The 15,506-nt window shown below is 47.8% G+C and overlaps 1 protein-coding gene across 3 annotated transcripts in view; it reads left to right on the plus strand.

The window, feature by feature from the left end:
* The window catches only part of KIDINS220 (kinase D interacting substrate 220), a 1,022,767-nt gene that overhangs the window by 233,863 nt on the left and 773,398 nt on the right, over nt 1-15,506 (plus strand). For all 3 annotated transcript variants that reach the window (XM_078647833.1, XM_078647835.1, XM_078647834.1), the window contains exon 8: nt 9,716-9,913. In XM_078647833.1, the coding sequence (XP_078503959.1) occupies nt 9,716-9,913 (198 nt within the window). The remainder of the gene's footprint in view (nt 1-9,715; nt 9,914-15,506) is intronic.

The raw sequence follows: 15,506 nt of genomic DNA on the forward strand, positions 1-15,506 counted from the left end.
TAGGAGAAGAATCTGCCGCCGGAGGTCGTTCGTTGGATGCTGGGGACAGTGGCGAGGGCGAGGCTGGCTGAACGGAGCTGGCGGGTGGGGGTGTAGAAGCTGAGTCTGCTGTTCAGGTAGGCTGGTCCGGCGTTGTGGAGTGCTTTGTGTGCGTGGGTGAGGAGCTTGAAGGTGATCCTCTTGTCGACAGGGAGCCAGTGTAGGTCTCTCAGGTGGGGGGTGACGTGGCTGCGGCGGGGGACGTTGACGATCAGTCGGGCGGAGGCGTTTTGGATGCGTTGTAGTCGTCATAGGTGTTTGGCTGGGATTCCTGTGTAGAGTGCGTTGCCGTAGTCCAGTCTGCTGCTGACGAGGGCCTGTGTCACCATTCTTCTTGTTTCGGTCGGGATCCACTTGTAGATCCTGCGGAGCGTGCGGAGGGTGTTGTAGCAGGAGGAGGAGACTGCATTGACCTGCTTAGTCATGGAGAGGGAAGAGTCGAGGATGAATCCTAGGTTGCGTGCATGGTCGGTGGGTGTCGGTGCTGTTCCCAGTGTGGTCTGCCACCAGGAGTCGTCCCAGGCTGAGGGGGTGGGTCCGAGGATGAGAACCTCCGTCTTGTCCGAGTTCAGTTTCAGACGGCTGCTCCTCATCCAGTCGGCGACGTCCTTCATTCCCTCGTGGAGGTTTGTTTTGGCAGTGTGTGGGTCCTTGGTGAGGGAGAGGATGAGCTGGGTGTCGTCGGCGTAGGAGATGATGTTGAGGTCGTGATGGCGGGCCACTCGTGCGAGGGGGGCCATGTAGACGTTGAACAGCGTCGGGCTGAGGGATGATGTAGGTGGCTTCGGATCGGAAGTGAGGAAGGCGGACGCTCTGGGTTCTGCCGGGGAGGAAGGACGTGGTCCAGTCAAGGGCCTTCTCTTGGATTCCGGCTTCTTGAAGGCGTGTCTTTAGAGTGCGATGGCAGACCGTGTCGAAGGCGGCTGACCGGTCCAGGGGGATGAGGGCTGTTTCGCCATTGTCTAGTTGGCGCCTGATGTCGTGGCGGCGATGAGGGCTGTCTCGGTGCTGTGGTTTCGTCTGAATCAGAAGTGGGACGAGTCCAAGATGTTGTTGTCTTCGAGGTGGCGGGCCAATTGCATGTTGACGATTTTCTCGATGACCTTCCCCGGGAACGGGAGCAGGGAGATGGGCCGGAAGTTCTTGAGGTCCTTGGGGTCCGCCTTGGGCTTCTTGAGGAAGGCGTTGATTTCGGCGGGCTTCCAGCTTTCCGGGAATGTCACTGTTTAGGAGATGTTGATGACCTTCCGTAGTTGGGCTGCAATAGCTGCGTCTGCTTTGTTGAATACGTGGTGTGGGCACGAGTCTGATGGAGATCCTGAGTGGATGGAGTTCATGACCTTTCGTGTCTCTTCGTCGTTGACGTTGGACCAGGAGGTCAGGCGGTTGGCGCTGGTGGTGTTCGCAGGGGAGGTGGAGTCTAGCACAGTCGGGGCGGTCGTGGTGTTGAAGTTGTCGTGGATGTCAGCAATCTTGCGGTGAAAGAAGATGGCCAGTGAGTCGCACAGTTCTTGTGAGGATGGGATGTTGTTGGCATTGGCGCTGGGGTTGGAGAGTTCTTTTACAATGCTGAAGAGCTCTTTGCTGTCATGTGCGTTGTTAGCCAGGCGGTCTTTGAAGAAGGATCTCTTGGCTGATCTGATGAGGTGGTGATGTTTACGGGTGGTGTCCTTGTGGGCTGTGTGGTTGTCCGGTGTGCGTTCGTGGAGCCATTCCTTCTCCAGTTTCCGGCATGCATGTTTGGAGGTCTGGAGCTCGTCTGTGAACCAGGTGGCTCTCTAGCTGGTGTGGCTGTTGCAGGGTTTCTTGAGTGGGGCGAGGGTGTTGGCGCAGTCGTTGATCCACTGTCTGAGGTTGCGGGCTGCGGCGTCTGGGTTGGTGGGGTCGGTGGGTGGGTTCTGGGCGAGGGTGGTGATCAGCTGGTCTTCGGTGACTTTGCTCCAGCAGCGGCGAGGCAGCTGTTGGGTGCGTGGTTGGTTTCTTGAAGGTGAAATGGATGCAGCGGTGGTCGGTCCAGTGGAGTTCGTGGTGTGGTCGAAGGCGACGTGGGTGCTTGTGGAGAAGATGGGGTCCAGCGTGTAGCCGGCGGCGTGGGTGGGTGCGGTGACGAGTTGTCTGAGGCCGAGGTTGGCGAGGTGGTCGATCAGCGTGGCGGAGTTGGCATCGTCATTGTTCTCGAGGTGGAAGATCAGGTCCCCGAGGAAGATGTAGTCCGTAGAGGCGAGTGCCTGGGTGCTGGCGAGGTCGGCGATGGAGTCGCTGAACTGAGCCCAGGCTCCGGGGGGTCTGTCGACGAGTGTTCCTCTGAGGGTGGTGTTGGGGTCGGTGTGGATCCGGAAGTGCTGGTGTTCGGCGGTGTTGAGGGTGTCGTCTGCGTGGGTGGCGACCTTGAGGGTGGACTTGTGGACGATGGCTATTCTTCCTCAGATTCCGTTGGCGCGATCCCTGCGGGTGATCTTGTAGCCGTCCGGGATGGCTATGGCGATGTCAGGCGCCGAGGAGTCGTTCCACCAGGTCTCGGTTAGGAAGGCCACGTCTGGGGCGGAGGTGTCGAGCAGATCCCAGAGCTCAACGGCGTGTTTGCGTGCGGAGCGGGTGTTGAGGAGTATGCAGCGGAGGTGGTTGTGTCCAGTCCTTGGAGGTTTGGTGGCTCTGTCGCAGGTGAAGCTGCAGGTGCGGCAGGAGAATGGTCCGTGGGTCAGTTTCGGGTGGCCTGGAAGCAGGTGTGGTTTCGGCCAGCGTTGAGTGCGTGGAGGGTGCTGGCGTCGTAGCAGTCTGGTGTTGTGGCGTTCGCGGGGTCCAGGGGTTCTGGCGCTGGGCGCGGTCCAGGCGCGGATGGGCGCTGATGGGCTTGCCTTAGGCACACCTTCGGCGCGCCAGCGGCGCGACCGCGCAGCGTCCGGCATATATGGGGAGGTGAGAGGGAGGAGCGGCGGGAGGCGGGAGCAGCGAGTGGGCAGGGGGGCGGTGAAAGAGTGGGACAGAAGCAGAATGGGGCGCAAAGAGGGGGAAAACAGTGGCACAGAAGCAAAAATGGGGCACAGAGAGGGGAAAAACGAGTGGCACAGAGAGCAAAAACGGAGCACAACGGAGGGGGAAGACAGTGGCACAGAGGGTAAAACGGGGCACAACAGAGGGGAAAAACGAGTGGCACAGAAGCAAAAACGGGGCACACAGAGGGGGGAAAACAGTGGCACAGAGGGCAAAACAGCTGAAGTTTAACGAAGCTCTGACCAAAGGGGGGCAGCCGGGGGGTACTGATGTCAAAACTGCTTGCTGTAATTTAGTAAGGCGTATAAGAGAAGCCCTTGACAGCGTAGCTCCGCTACATCTGAACAAAACAGTGAATAGACCACAGAAATCTGCACCTTGGTATAACGACGATTTGCGCCTAGCTAGGACAGAGTGCAAACGGCTACAGAGGCAGTGGAGGATAGCCATTTCATAGTCAGGCAAAGTTGGAATATCCTAAAAAGCGGAGAAACTATCATGGTCTTATTAGACGGGCCAAAGCCACTTACTATGCTGAGAGAATTGGGGCGGCAGGAAATTCCACTAAGGAATTATTCAAGATCTATAAGGAGATTTCCTCACTTACATCGTCCACCATTCCCACAGAAAGTTCTGGGGAATCCTGCGATCGCATTGCGGGTTTCTTCTCAGAAAAAGTGGAAAAAATAATACTCTTCCTTTCCAGGAGCCAAAAAAACGGGTGCAGAGTTTGTGGAACCTATCGGAGGTGTTGGGGGAAATCAGAGGCTGGATAGTTTGATCACCCCTCCCCCTGAGTCGCTCTGCAGAATCTGCAGTTCTATAAAGTCCGGCTCACCCAGGGATCCTGCCTCACCGAAACTGCTTGGGGAGAGTATTGCCACTCTTGAGCCGTATATCAGGCATCTTCTGGATGTATCACACGGTGCCTGATAGCTGGAAGCAGGCTGTGGTACTGCCTCTTCAGAAGAAGCCTAACATAAGCATCGAAAAATTGGATAACCTCCGACCTATCTCGCTGCTACCTTACTTGGCGAAAGTGACCGAGAAGGCTGTAAACTTACAACTTATGGCCCATGTGGAAGAGGCTAACCTTCTTCATCCCGCACAGTTTGGGTTCCGGTCATTCCACTCTACGGAGTCAGCTCTACTTATGGCCACTGAGGCCATTAGGCAGGGAGCTGATGAGGGGCAGACAATGGCTCTCATCCTTCTGGACCTGAGCGCCGCCTTTGACACTGTAGCACATTAGAACTTGCTGCAGTGTCTGAATAAGGGCGGTGTCTCAGGCGCGGTGCTAAATGGATACAATCATTTTTAACGAATCGTAGTATCCAGGTCAGACAGGGCACCCACTACTGGATCAGGGTGTGCCGCAGGGCTCTTCCCTGAGCCCCACCTTATTTAATTTATATGTATCCCCAGTGGCAAGTATTGTGGAGGGTTTTGGAATCCAGATCGTGTCATATGCCGATGACACGCAGCTGGTTATCTCGCTATCACGGCCACCGGATCGGGCCGCCTCCAACTTCAGAGCATGCATGCAGGAACTTGCCTCCTGGATGGCCAACAACTGCCTGAAGTTGAACGGTAGCAAGACAGAGGTGCTCGTGGTGGGGGGGCCTGTCTGTGTGGTCATCGGCATGGTGGCCGTCCTGCTTAGGCCCAGCCCCGATGCCGTGCGCCCAGGCTTAGAACCTGGGTGTATGGGTAGATTCGGATCTTACATTCGAACATCAAATCAGACGTGTGGTGGGGACTTGTTTTGGCGTCCTCAAAGGTCTGCGTAAAACCATGGATCTTCTTCCTATAGAAGCTAGGAGGACGCTGGTGCATGCTCTTGTCACCTCGCAATTAGATTATGGCAATATACTGTATCTAGGTTCGACGGTCAAGAGTCTTGACCAGCTTCAGGTGTTGCAAAATGCGGCGGCTCGGTTGGTCCTTAGGCTTCCAAAAAGGGCCGCTTCCAAAAGGGCCTTGGACGCTCTTCACTGGCTTCCTGTCAGGAAGAGAATTGTGTTCAAGGCCCTCTGTACATGTCACCGCATCACTCAAGGCATTGGGACTAGGTACCTGCAGAATCTCATCACTGTCTACAGGCCCGTCCGGTCCCTTAGATTCACTGGGACTGGCCTGATGGTGATTCCAAAAGTCAAGAGAGCCCGAATGGGTGGCAGATCATTCCGGCTCTTGGCGGCCATGAGCTGGAATAAACTCCCTCTTGAGCTTCGGTTACAACTTTCTGGGTCCAGGTTCAGAAGAGAGCTTTAAACATACTTGTTCCTTCACTAATGGGCCTGGGCGTTAGTCTGGGTATGGGGCTCTAGGATCTCCCACTTACTATAGCGCGGGGACACGCCGGTGGGCGTAACCCGGCGCTTTACAAGCTCCCTTAATGATAATAATAATAAAAAACGGGGCACAATAGAGGGGAAAAACGAGTGGCACAGAGAACAAAAACTGGGCACACAGAGGGGGAAAAACAGTGGTACAGAGGGCAAAACGGGGCACAACAGAGGGGGAAAAACGAGTGACACAGAGAGCAAAAACAGGGCACAGAGAGGGAGAAAAACAGTGGCACAGAGGGCACAAGCGGGGCACAGAAACGGCGGTAGAGCACACTTACCAGCGGGTACTCGGCAGCAGGAGCACACAGGCGGAGCTGCGTAGAGGGGGAGCGACCTACCAGGAGGGTCAGGGGTAAATTGGTGTTGGACTTCTTTTGTGTCGTGTGGATTTCTTATTTCATTGTTTGGTACTGTTAAATGCTTTACAATAGTTCCTTTGTTTAAGCCTTGCTGCTCAAAGCCAAAGCTACCCAGAGTTGAGCTCAAGGTTTTACAGATTAGCTTGACTAGACCAAAGACAGGTTTTGCGAGGGTATTAAACGGCAAGGTTGCACAACCATACCATATAATACACCTAAATCATCACATATTGTAATCCTGATTGGTTTCTGACTGATATTTTTTGCTAAATATTTACGATTTTGTTTTCTCCATCTGTTCTTGGTGGAAATTGTGTAGTTAAAAGAGATTTGAATGAGGCAAAACATGCAGTAATAAGTTGTGCACACTCCAATACAGTAGTATCGCACCCTGTAGAGTCAGTATTTGCCTAGAGCAAAAGGAATAGCAAGTAAATTTGGCACGTTTGGTTTTCTTTTGGGTTATCATAAGTATTGCCCACATAGGTCATGTTCTGGTTGCATTCCCAGTTTCATCACTGTGTTGGGCGTGGTATTTTATTTTGTGATTAAGAGGCACGCAAACTATCTACATAATACAAGATGTTTCATTGGGTATGCACAAGCTGTTTTATGATACCCCTTATTATTAAAACATTACTGCCAACAGTTGATTTATTTTTGCACTTTTTTCAGTATCCTTTTGGTGAAAAAAGAGTTCTGCCTTACTGCAGGCTTTCCTGAATTTTGTTGAAAATATCACTGGTTCTATAGGCCACTGGTAAATAAATCTGTGATCATGCCTCACATTAATTTGCCCTTCCTTCCATCAGCCCCTGTTTATAATTTCTATTATTCTGGGCAATTAAGTATATGTAATTAGTGCAGGCCTGGGCCGGTAGGCAGCCTTGGATACGTTGGGAGATTCTTACATTACTATATGACATGGGTGGATTAAATGCTCTTGAGATTGGGCAGCTCAGTGTAGTTTTGTGCAGCTCAGTGTAGTTTTGTGCCTTACTGGATACATGGACTATGGGATCTTCCTCACCTGTAGTTGGAGCGTGCAGCCCCCCTAACCCAGTCGCAGGTACTTTTCCAAAAGGCGGTACAGAGTTACCTTGTTTGATTCAATAAATGCCACAAGCTGCTCCTGGGCGAATCTCCTGAAGCGCCAAGCGGTTGCACGTCTGTTCTCGCCATATACCCTGTTGCACTGGTGCATATGGTTTTCAGATTATCAGTAGGGAGAGAAAGGGTATTTGCCTAAAAAGGCAGGAGAGGGACTCCCTGTCCCCTTAGATGTATCAATAAACAACAATCAGGGAGTTACACCTGGGGGATACACCCAGCCTCAGTAGAGGCGAGTCTGTGTGTTAGCCACAATCCAAAGAAAGGACGTCCTTTGTCCTTAAGAAGACCCCTCACTCACCAACCTAGTTGGTGACATGCTTCATCATCGGGGTCCCACCCGGACAGCCGAATGCCATCCAGGTGTGCTGCGACACCTGATTACAGTGGAGCTGGTTTTATTTCTTTTATGTGTGAAAGGGAAAAGCTAAGTGTTATTAAAAATATCCGGAACTGCCCACTTACGTGGTTTATTCTGGGGTGTAGCGGATATAGTTAAAAGAAAGGAGGCACCTGTTGCCCAATTAGGAGAGCTATCGGTGAAAACTATTTGGCGTGTGGGATAAAAAGGTCTACATGTTTCTACCTATGTGTCAAATTAACAGGTATTCGTCAGGACCGTGGGGTACTTACGGGACGGTATGCGCACGCTAAGGCGCACCCTATCCTCGTAGGTAGCAGTAGGAGAAACAAAATGAATCTCCAGAAAAAGGGTTTCTTCTTTAGTCTGTTGAAAAAACCTGTTGAGAGAAATGGGGGAAAAAGGGGTTGTGGATAACGAACATATACATATATAAAACACATACACAACGCACAATCGGTGAATGGTGATGTTCATCAGCATACATCATAAACTTGATGTGAGGGACGTGTGAGATAAGTCCCAATAATGCTACATACCACGTGGTGGCACACCCAATGTATCAATGATACTGAAATCACTTAGTGTCAGTGCTGGTTGTGGGAAAGGCACTAGACACGTGACGGCGAAGTGCTGGGTGTTTGTGTCTCAGTGGTTGAGAAACAGCGGAGTCGTCGTGAAAGTGAAGGCGACTACGCAGGAATAAAATAGCAAGTAGGTACGTGACTTAAAAACTGATTCTGGACCTGCCACAGCGACCACACGTGGAGCGACGGTGCCTGGTAGTGGTTAGCATGCACGATTATAGTGAACAAAGGTTCAGGCTGATCCTCTTACTAGGAGCTTATGGTTTTCAATCACAGAAACCCATTTCGCCGTAAGAAGTCAATCCTACTGTCCAAGTCTCAAGAGTGAAAGGAATGCATACTTTACACAAAAACTGGCTTATCCCTTTCCAAGAATTTAAGACCTGGAAGCAATCACCTGCATCTGGGTCAGCCAGGTCAGCCTGTAGAGACCAATGGTCATCATTCATCTGCTGACTGGCTTCCCCATCAATGTAGATATGTGTAGTAATTTTCTAAGAATAGATGTCTTCTTGAATGTAGTGATTTATATTGACCACATGCATGTGAAAAGCAACATTGAAGTGGCATTGTTTGGTGAGCATTTTGACTAGTTTCCATAGCCCTGTGGTAGTTAACAGCAAATGCTTTCCAAATAAATGTAATCTCTGCGCAAGATCTAGCCAACAGTTCAGTGCAACTTCCTTGAGTAGCTGCCCTGACTGCATATCCATTACCAGCTGACATCCTCACCGGTCGCACAATAAAAAGCTGACTTTGGCTATTGATGGATTGCTGCCTTATCTCAGTGCTCCTCGAGCAACTGCACCAGAAGCGACCAAGCAGATGTTGAACACAAAAGGTTAACAAACCTGCAGCATTTTAAAAAATTCATAAGGAAGACGGAGACAGTACCTCACAACTGCAGTGTGAATATCAAGAAGAGTTTTAACATAGATGTACATCAGGAAGTCAGGAACTGCTGCCTTCAGCCCAATCACAGCATACCACCTGCATCCTTTTAACACCTTTCCATACTCACATCCAGGGCAGACTCAATCATTTACTCCTTTGTATCCTGAGCACTCACATCATGTAGTTGGAAGTAAATGCTGCAAATGGACTAAGGTACTGCACTTGCAGATTCCTTCCTAGGGTTTGCCTCACCAACCTCATATAAAGACCCACAGGAATGTATTTCAATTCAGCAAACCATGCATTTACCATGACAATCTATTACATTCTCAGCATTACGACCATTTTATTACCATTATTGATTCCCTTTTTGCTTTCTGCTTAAGCAAATTGTAACAATTTCTGAATATAGCTCGTCTGGACATTGAATAATTTTTTTAGCTATTTTAAATTCTTGAACTTTGTCTGTAAATCCGCCCTTAGGAAGGACAGCCTTGTTCATGGTTTACTACCAAACTACAGGGGTTTGTGCCTTTGAAGTCAATGCTCAACTTAGTGGGTGAATAAACAATACTATGAGTGGTGGAAGTTCTTCAAAATGCACCATCATTGTCTGTATTCACTCCACATTACGATATCAACAGATAGCATATTTTGAAAATCTCTAAAATAATTCATACATGTTTATGCTACTATCCCAAATCAAATATAGCCTGAAAATAATTTGACATTTATGCTACTCAAATACCAACCATCTTCTGCATCTAATAACTTTTTTCAGTCTCAATATTTCATCAAACTACATAGTGTTTATTGGAACTTGGTTAACCCCTCACGTCCTCAACTAATCTGTTACTTCATTGTGTTTGAAACTAAAACTAACGTAACCAACCTTGTTCCAGGAAGCTTCATAATATGCTGCTGATCTTCATCTCTCCTTTTAAGTATTTTAGCCGAACCACAACTTAAAAAGAATGAATGTCTTTTGTGAGTGAAACAGTGTTGTCTTCTCATTTCTTCCAGAATTCTATGACTGCACTTATCGTAGCAGTTAAAGGCGGATACACAGACACGGTTAAAGACATTTTAAAAAGGAATCCAAATGTCAACTTGACAGATAAAGATGGAAATACTGCTCTAGCAATTGCAGCAAAGGAAGGACATACAGAAATTGTACAAGATCTGCTGGATGCGGGAACCTATGTAAACATACCAGATCGGGTTAGTAAGCATTTTGTTTTTTCTCAAATATGGAAATGTTAATTTTATGTTTCTCTCAGTATTTATCTTTTCATATATAAATGCTTTTTCATTGATTTTTAATGTAAGCAACATCACATCTTAAAGGGACAACTGTGCGCATCTTGCACTAATCGAAGAAGTCTCCCATGGTGTGATTACCCAGGGTTCCCAGTGCTCACACTGCACTCTTCTGCATTGTAAAGTTCGCATACACCCCTGCTAGACTGAATAGAAAATGCAAAATAAAATAATCTCCGCTCCTATTGGTTTTGAAATGCTAGAGCTGTGCCTGCATTTTTCTTGAGGAAATGTTGAATATATGTGCTCAGTTTCTTTCTCTCTAAAAGCCCTCTTTTCTAGCATGGAACTCTTCAAACGCTGAATTGGGATAATTGTGTTTCTACCTTCCTCTGGTCATCTACATTATTAGTGCATTATGAATAGACGGTGTTATTCCCATATATTCTGTATGCGTTACCTGAGTTTGGATCTCTATGATACTCTGTCCAACCTGACATGCAAATCGTTGACTTGGGATTAGTAGAAGTTTTCCCTCTCATCAGGGCAAAGGAGCTTCTATACTTCTGCCAGTCTCTAATTGCGTGAACATTCTCCATGCCACACACTGAATTTTATGCTTTTGCCCCAGCCCTAGGGGGATGCCGTCTTTCTAATTGTATGTCTAGGGTCCAGTTGCAGTCAGTATTTAGCATTAACAGAACGTCATGCCTGACACTCGAATATGGTCCTGAAGAATTTTGTTTGGTCTGTATTAGGAGTCGTATATGCTTCCCAGTATGATGGAAAGCCTGCGTAGGGTTTGGGAATAGGTAGGACAATGGCGCTCGAACAGTGGTAGTACAGGTAGTAGTGGAGTGGTTAAGATTGAGACAGTTTATCACGGTGCGACCAGTATGGAGGAATACCCTAAACCTCTCAATGAGCCAAGGATCACTACCCTTAGGATTGGAAGAATATATAACAGGTACTGTGCACACGCGTGAGGATAAACAGTAATGATACCGAGCAATTGGCAGAAAATCAAGATGACACCGGTTGTATGGTATACACGTTGTTTTTGTGAACAAAATCTTCATGAAAGTACAACGCCAGCCGACACGTGTTTCGTCTACAGGGGGCTACCTGTGAATCTTCAGGTCTGTACAGGCGTGGTGTACGGGAGCTATGAACCGCTGATATTTCCAACCCGGTTGACGGGTGTGAGTATAGCCGTGGGATGAGGCACGGAAAGAGAAGGAAAAAAGAGCACAGACGGGTATATCTGTGTATCCAGGACCTTGGGGTGTCAGGTCGTGGCGGTGCTTCTATCAGCAATCGGAATCGGGAGCTCCCGCTCTTTTTTCCTTATCTTTCCGTGCCGCATCCCACGGCTCTACTCACACCTGTCGACTGGGTTGGAAATATCACCGGTTCATAGCTCCCATTACACCACGCCTGTACAGCCCTGAAAAGTCACAGGTATCCCCCTGTAGACGAAACACGTGGCGGCTGGCGTTGTACTTTCATGAAGATTTTGTTCACATAAACAACGTGTATACCATACAACCGGTGTCATCTTGATTTTCTGCCAATTGCTCAGTATCATTACTGTTTATCCTCACACGTGTGCACAGTACCTGTTATATAGCTTCCCAGTATGATGTCCAGTCCGTTGAGTTAATCTCTGAGGGCATATCTTTTATTTCTATTTGTGTGTCAGTGGCCTTAAAGGATACTCTGTGTCTGAACCTGTAGTATAATGATAGTAGCCTATCACGTACAGTTTACACCTCCATCTGCATTGTAATCTACCTAGTTTGTTGCCTCCGAGGTGTGTTTCTAGAAGTAATGCTTTTTTGATACCCCAGCATTGTAGCTATAAATGAATTTTGGAACATTTAGAAACACTGCCCATGCCTAATGTCTCTCCTATAGATGATGTTAATCCCCTCCATGAGGGTGCCTACCTGAGGTGCTGAGAAATTGAACATTCCAATGCCTTGTACACCAAATACTGCGTCAAGAATCTTTAAAGTGCACCAATCTTTAAAATGCATCAACATAGAAAGCTGTCATGACCAATGTTGAATTCGATACCAGGTCCTCTTTAACTGCTGTAGACCAGTTCCTTAAACCTTCATCTGTGAAATGCACTCCAGCTTCTCTATAGAAAATATTCAGCACTCCTGCTCAAGACCCTCTGTTTCGAAGGGGAGACCTTCCTCCTGTTCGGGTAATCATAGTAGCTCTGAGAAAGAGCTATGCTACTGCGCCTTCTGCTGACCGATAAAGAGTGAAGGCAGTTAGATGCAGTAGGATGCAAGGGATTTGGCATGTATAGAGAATGGTTACAAGAACCACTAGTGCCAAAACCCTGCTAGACCGTTATTACTGTTCCATCTGGGACTTTCCGTAAAGGTTTGCAGAGAACATTTTGAAGAAAGAAAATGTAAGACCTCAAAGAAATCATTTTAAACAACATGATTGTGTCTAAACAGATTATTGGTGCAAACAACATGACTGTGTCTAAACAGAATATTGGTGCACCTGGTCATTTCTCTGATTTATAATTTCTTGGCTATTGCCATGGCTTGCCAATAAAGGGCTCATGTTGGCCGCAACTCACTGGGTAAAAACCTGAAGTCCTGCAGAGAATTTTCAATCTTTCTTTCTGTGGTACTACCCTCATTGTGTACCTATCCTGAGGTCTGAGTCTGAGGTGGACACACTTAAAACTTTGGGTCTTGAGATGAAGAAAGAAGGTTGAAAACCTCACCAAATATCCCACAAGTGCGGATTTTGCCAACAGAAAGTTCAGCCTGCTCAGTGGCCTCATCAGCAATAACAACACTAAAAACACCAACTATTGCTTTATATTCTGAACCCCTCTGCCAGCAATACTTCCAAAGAAGTCCAACCCATACCATCAATCGGAATGTCAAAACAAGATCAACATGGAGAGATGGAAAGTGTGCCTATTCCTTTCTGGTTCGAAGGCAGGAAGCCGTGGCACACATTAAGATCCATTCTTTACCTCAAACTGGCAAGCAAGTGGATCGAGGAAATAAACTCCTGAATTTGGCACTTAGTCAGATTATCCAAAACCAAGATAATATGAGCATTGGACTAAGACTAATATGAGAAAAGGGTCAAAATGTTTTCTGGGTTATAACCTATACTGCAACTTGACGGGGATCTAGCAAATTATGGGGATTTGTGTTTTCATTTAGTTTTTTACACACATTTCAAAATAAATCGCTCGTTTAGGACTACCCACCCAGATGCAGTTAGATTTCGGTCTGAATAGTTCTCAAAATAAGTTTGATGTTTATAGTGATAACTTGGAATGCATACAGACGTCGGCCTAATGCTGTGATAGCCTATTTGATCCATAGTTCAGTTAGACCTTAAATATTATATATTATCTTGATTGATACGTCCCAGAGAGTAGTCATGAAGGATCAGTTTCTCAAATAATTTATTTCAGGTTCGTGCATTTTAAATCTGCTCTACATTGCTAGGAATATCTATGGGTTGTTCAGTGGAAAACATCTGGTTTGTCTGATGTTAAGCAGAAGTCTTCTTTGATTTCTGGCATATGCAGGAATATTTCTCTATGACTAAGGAAATATAGCAGAATGAAAAAATTTCCTAGCTAACGTAACAGAAAGTTTCAATTCTATGAAGGACTCCGAGGCGAGGATTATGCCTTCTTTCTTCACTTGTATTGTCATAGCAGCAACCAGAATCAACTTGAGACTACATTTCCCATGAACCATAGGGAAAGAGTAGTCGAAACAAAATACAAGCATTAACCAATCAGGATCAAGCAACAATGTCCAATCAGGATGGTCCAGTAGCTGTATAGCCCCTTGCTAGCGTCCATTCCTCCTCTTTCGGAGCGTGAAGACAGTCCAACCTCCTCTTCAAGCGTCCTGTTTATTAGAATCTGTTCCTGAAACAAAACCCAGAGATGTTTTACCGGAGGTAGAAAACTGTCACCCTGCAAGGTAAGCATAATGTGAAATTACACATAGCTACATCAGTCTTAAGTCACTTTAGAACTGAATGTGAATAAGTACTTACTACTATACAGGGAGGGACCTCCTCCAGGAGCACTGGGCGGGATAATCCTCGCCTCAGTCCTTAATAGAATTGAAACTTTCCGTTACGTTAGCTAGGAAATTTTTTATTCCATGTCAGGACTGGAGGCGAGGATGATGCTTGTTTAAAGCTTGCCCACAACCATATGAGCCATATCAAGGATAGGCCTAAAGTAAACCCTCTTAAAGGTAGAACCAGAGGACCAATCTGCCGCGTTGAGGATATTATCCTCCAGGCGGGCACCTAAGCCAAACGCCTTGGACGCCATTGCACCTCTTGCGGAGTGCGCTCTAAAATGCCTGAGACTGATGCCTGCTTCCTGCATCACCCATCTGACCATGGTAGGAGAAGATACCGCCTTGAAAGGCTTATGAAGGGCGATTAGGAGTTGCCGTTCTCCCGGAGAGCGGAGCTCCTCCGTCATTTCCTCATACGCCTTGAGGCAACGAACCAGGCAGAGTTTAGGGGAATCCGGAAATTCCAGGTAAGAGATAACCCTAGTGTGGCACTTAGTACGTCTGAGTAAGGTAAAAGTATCCCCGTTGGGGGTGAACACTCATCCCGTAACATCCAGGGCACGAACATCTGAAACCCTTCTACAAGACACCAGACACAAAAGCATTGCCAGTTTCGCAGAAAGCTCTTTTCTGGAGAGGTACCAATTGGGTTGCCAGGATAGGAAAAGATTTAACACCAGATTGACATCCCATGAAGCAGAATAACTTGGCTCCGGAGGTAAGGAAAGCCGGATACCTCATAAGAGTCTGCAGACTGTGAAATGTTCCCCCACCGGTAAGCTATTGACCGGGACATGGCCTGACGAAATGGCTCACCTGAAGATATTAATCGACCGGTAGGCCAGACCAATAGAGGCTAGATGGGCTAGGAAATTAACGATGTGAACCACGTCTGCGACCACCGGATCGACACCCGTCGCACACACCAACGGGACCATCTGCCCCATGCGGACTTGTACCTCTTGACGGTTCTGTCCGCCCTAGCCTTAGAGATGAAGACCTCAGCCTCTCGCGAAAGGCCCGCGGTTTGCCATCTTCCCCTGAAATCCTTCACCGTTGCGAGACAACGAGTTCGTTGCCACTAGAGGATGAGGCGTTTCTTCCGGATCCATCAGAAGAGTAGGAAACTGGTGGAGTAGGATTGGAAAATCCCAAGAAAGTTCCAGAAGAACTTGAAACCACCCTTGAGACCTCCAAAGAGGGGTGACTAGGACCAGGTCTGCCGCTTGTCTGCGGACTTGAGCGGATAACAGCGTTATCGCAAAGGGAGGGAACGCATACCCCCGTTCCACGCTCCAGTCCTGGAGAAAGGCATCCGTGGCCACCGCCATGGGGTCGGGCCTCCAACTGACAAACCTCGGAAGTTGATGGTCCAGCCTGGATGCATATAGATCCATCGTGAATGGACCCCAAAGGTCCTGGAGGGATGCAAAGATCTCCTGATTTAGCTT

Source organism: Lissotriton helveticus, chromosome 6 (assembly GCF_964261635.1).
Source record: "Lissotriton helveticus chromosome 6, aLisHel1.1, whole genome shotgun sequence".
NCBI lineage: Eukaryota > Metazoa > Chordata > Amphibia > Caudata > Salamandridae > Lissotriton > Lissotriton helveticus.